General features: G+C 44.6%; 1 protein-coding gene across 4 annotated transcripts in view; it reads right to left on the bottom strand.

Annotated features, from left to right (window-relative positions):
- The window catches only part of LOC113636446 (POC1 centriolar protein homolog A), a 30,162-nt gene that overhangs the window by 20,044 nt on the left and 7,618 nt on the right, over positions 1-2,500 (bottom strand). For all 4 annotated transcript variants that reach the window (XR_007140011.1, XM_047810474.1, XM_047810475.1 and 1 more), the window contains exons 8-9: positions 958-1,026; positions 755-826 (exon numbers count right to left, since the gene is read on the bottom strand). Coding sequence is in view for 3 of the 4 variants with exons in the window: in XM_047810474.1 (XP_047666430.1) it covers positions 755-826; positions 958-1,026 (141 nt within the window). In the remaining variant the exon portion in view is untranslated. The remainder of the gene's footprint in view (positions 1-754; positions 827-957; positions 1,027-2,500) is intronic.

The raw sequence follows: 2,500 nt of genomic DNA, 5'->3' as shown, positions 1-2,500 counted from the left end.
ACGAACACAAACAGACACACACCCAGACACACACACAAACACACAGTCAGACACACAAACACAAACAGACACACACCCAGACACACACACACAAACAGACATACACCCAGACACACACACAGTCAAATACACACACACACACACAGTCAGACACACACACACACACACATACACACTCACACACACAGACACACACAGTGTGGAACCCACAGCAGTGTAATTGAGTGTGTCGTTCCCTCTGAAGGAGAGCATGAATCACGGCGGTCAGCACACACACTAATAAATCCCTCTCTCTGGAGAACAGGAGCAGGACACACACATTATTTATTACACCGGCTCTGACACCCGAGCTTCCCTCTTCTTTAAACTCCAGATGGTTTCCTTTTCTTCAAATAACACACAAACCCGGTCACATGACCTTCTAAAGCAATCGTGTTCATGCTCAAACTTATCCACAAACTCCTGAACCACGAGGGCTGTTAATCGTGACACACTAATGAACTAAAGCGCCGGGTCACATGATGAGACACGGCGGAGGAGTACAGTGACAGGGGAAGAAGGTAAAAGGTCAGGAATGTGTGGAACGTCACGTCTAACTCGGAGATAAGGAGCTACACGCTCAGGCGTTTCCTGCTCTTCACACAGCTCACACTACACCTCCGTCTTTATCCCTCCATCACTCACTCTGCCTGACGCAGGTAAAGTGATGATGATGATGATGATGAATTCTTCGTGAGTATGACCTGATGTGTACCTGTACGGGAGCTTCATCCGACCGCTGCCTCTTCATCACGTCAGCGCTGAAGTTGGTCTTCCACACCAGCACCTGTACACATCAGCATGGCAGCGTTAACCCTTTCACCTCCACACAGAAACTCTACAGCACACGATAATAAATACGTCACATGACTATATTAGAAACAACGTGAATTAAAACGAAGGAATGAATAGACAGACTTGTTCGTCCGAGCCTCCGGAGGCGAAGTGATCCCCTGTTCTTGAGAACGACACACAGGAAGCTGAGCCCTGAAAACAAACGGCGATAACTTTATAAACCTTTAAATAAACCTTACAGACAGGAAATAATTCGCTTAGTAACGTTTTTATTAAATGTGACGTCACAAACCGTACGTTTAAACTTCCTTTTATTTTAACATCTAAAGAGCAGCAGTGAATCCGCGGCCATTTTCCCTGATAAATAAATAAATAAACAGTGTATAATCTCGTCAGCTCTGAGTGAAGCGTAAACAATCATCATGAAAATATAAAACTCGTGTCGCTACGATCGTCAGATCGCCGAGCGTGTTTACTACGGAGACTCGTCTTAGACTCTACACACGCTCTGAACGTAAAGAAGTCTGAGGCTCTGAGGCACAGGTCTGAGGCAGCTGGACTGAGGCAGCTGGCCTTCATCTATAGTAATGGTTATAGAGTGTTAATCATAAAGGACAGTTTAATCGGGTGGATCGTTACCTCGTTACATGACACCTTGTTATAACACGCTGTTGTATTCTAACTGAACATGTACTCCTGACACGAGTGTGTTCTAACGCTGTAATAACTGACCAGCAGACACACACACGGCTCGGAGCAGGCGGAGCAGAATGACTTTCTCACTGTGTGTTTTACAGACATTAACACACACGACGGTATCATGTACGGAAAGATAAACTCTGTTACACTCCACCTCACGTCACGCAGGAGTGTGTTATTCTGCTGAGCGTAATCACATACTGTACGTTCACTTGCTGCTACACACACCGTTTCGTTTATCCATTATTATTCGGTTGATTGGCATCTCTGGAAAATGGTCCGTAGTGTGTGAGTGTGTGAGTGAATGAGAGTGTGTGTGTGTGTGCCCTGTGATGGGTTGGCACTCCGTCCAGGGTGTATCCTGCCTCGATGCCCGATGACGCCTGAGATAGGCACAGGCTCCCCGTGACCCGAGAAGTTCGGATAACTCTCATAACAGAAGTGTCGCCACATCAAAGATAAGAGAACAATTAAACAAAAAGACATTTTTAGATTTGTTTATTATTCGTCTTGTGGAGGTGATGTGGAGCGTCCACTGTACGTGTCTCTCTGACCGAGCCGTTACTATAGTAACGACAACATAACGGAGCAAGTGCGTTAACGTAAACCCGTGGAGGGATTCAGTGAAGGTCACGTCATGTTTGAGAGCTCAGAACTTACATCAGTAATTACATTTACCTTATATTTAGAAGCCAGTCTTTCACTGTGCTCAGAGGTTCTTTATAAAACACAAAGAAATGGAATCTTCTGACATCACAGACGTGAAAGATTTATAAATCACACTGCAAAGTCAAATGGACTCAAAGTCAAATGGACTCAAAGTCAAATGGACTCAAATTCAAATGGACTCAAAGTCAAATGGAAGCCTCTGAATCTCTGAATCATACTGTAATGTATCACTGAATCTTACTGTAATGTATCTCTGAATCATACTGTACCCTACTGAATCACTGAATCATACTGTACC

Source organism: Tachysurus fulvidraco, chromosome 2 (assembly GCF_022655615.1).
Source record: "Tachysurus fulvidraco isolate hzauxx_2018 chromosome 2, HZAU_PFXX_2.0, whole genome shotgun sequence".
Classification (NCBI taxonomy): Eukaryota; Metazoa; Chordata; class Actinopteri; order Siluriformes; family Bagridae; genus Tachysurus; species Tachysurus fulvidraco.
Note: the sequence above shows the minus strand (reverse complement) of the source record. Positions and strands in the feature narration are given on the sequence as shown.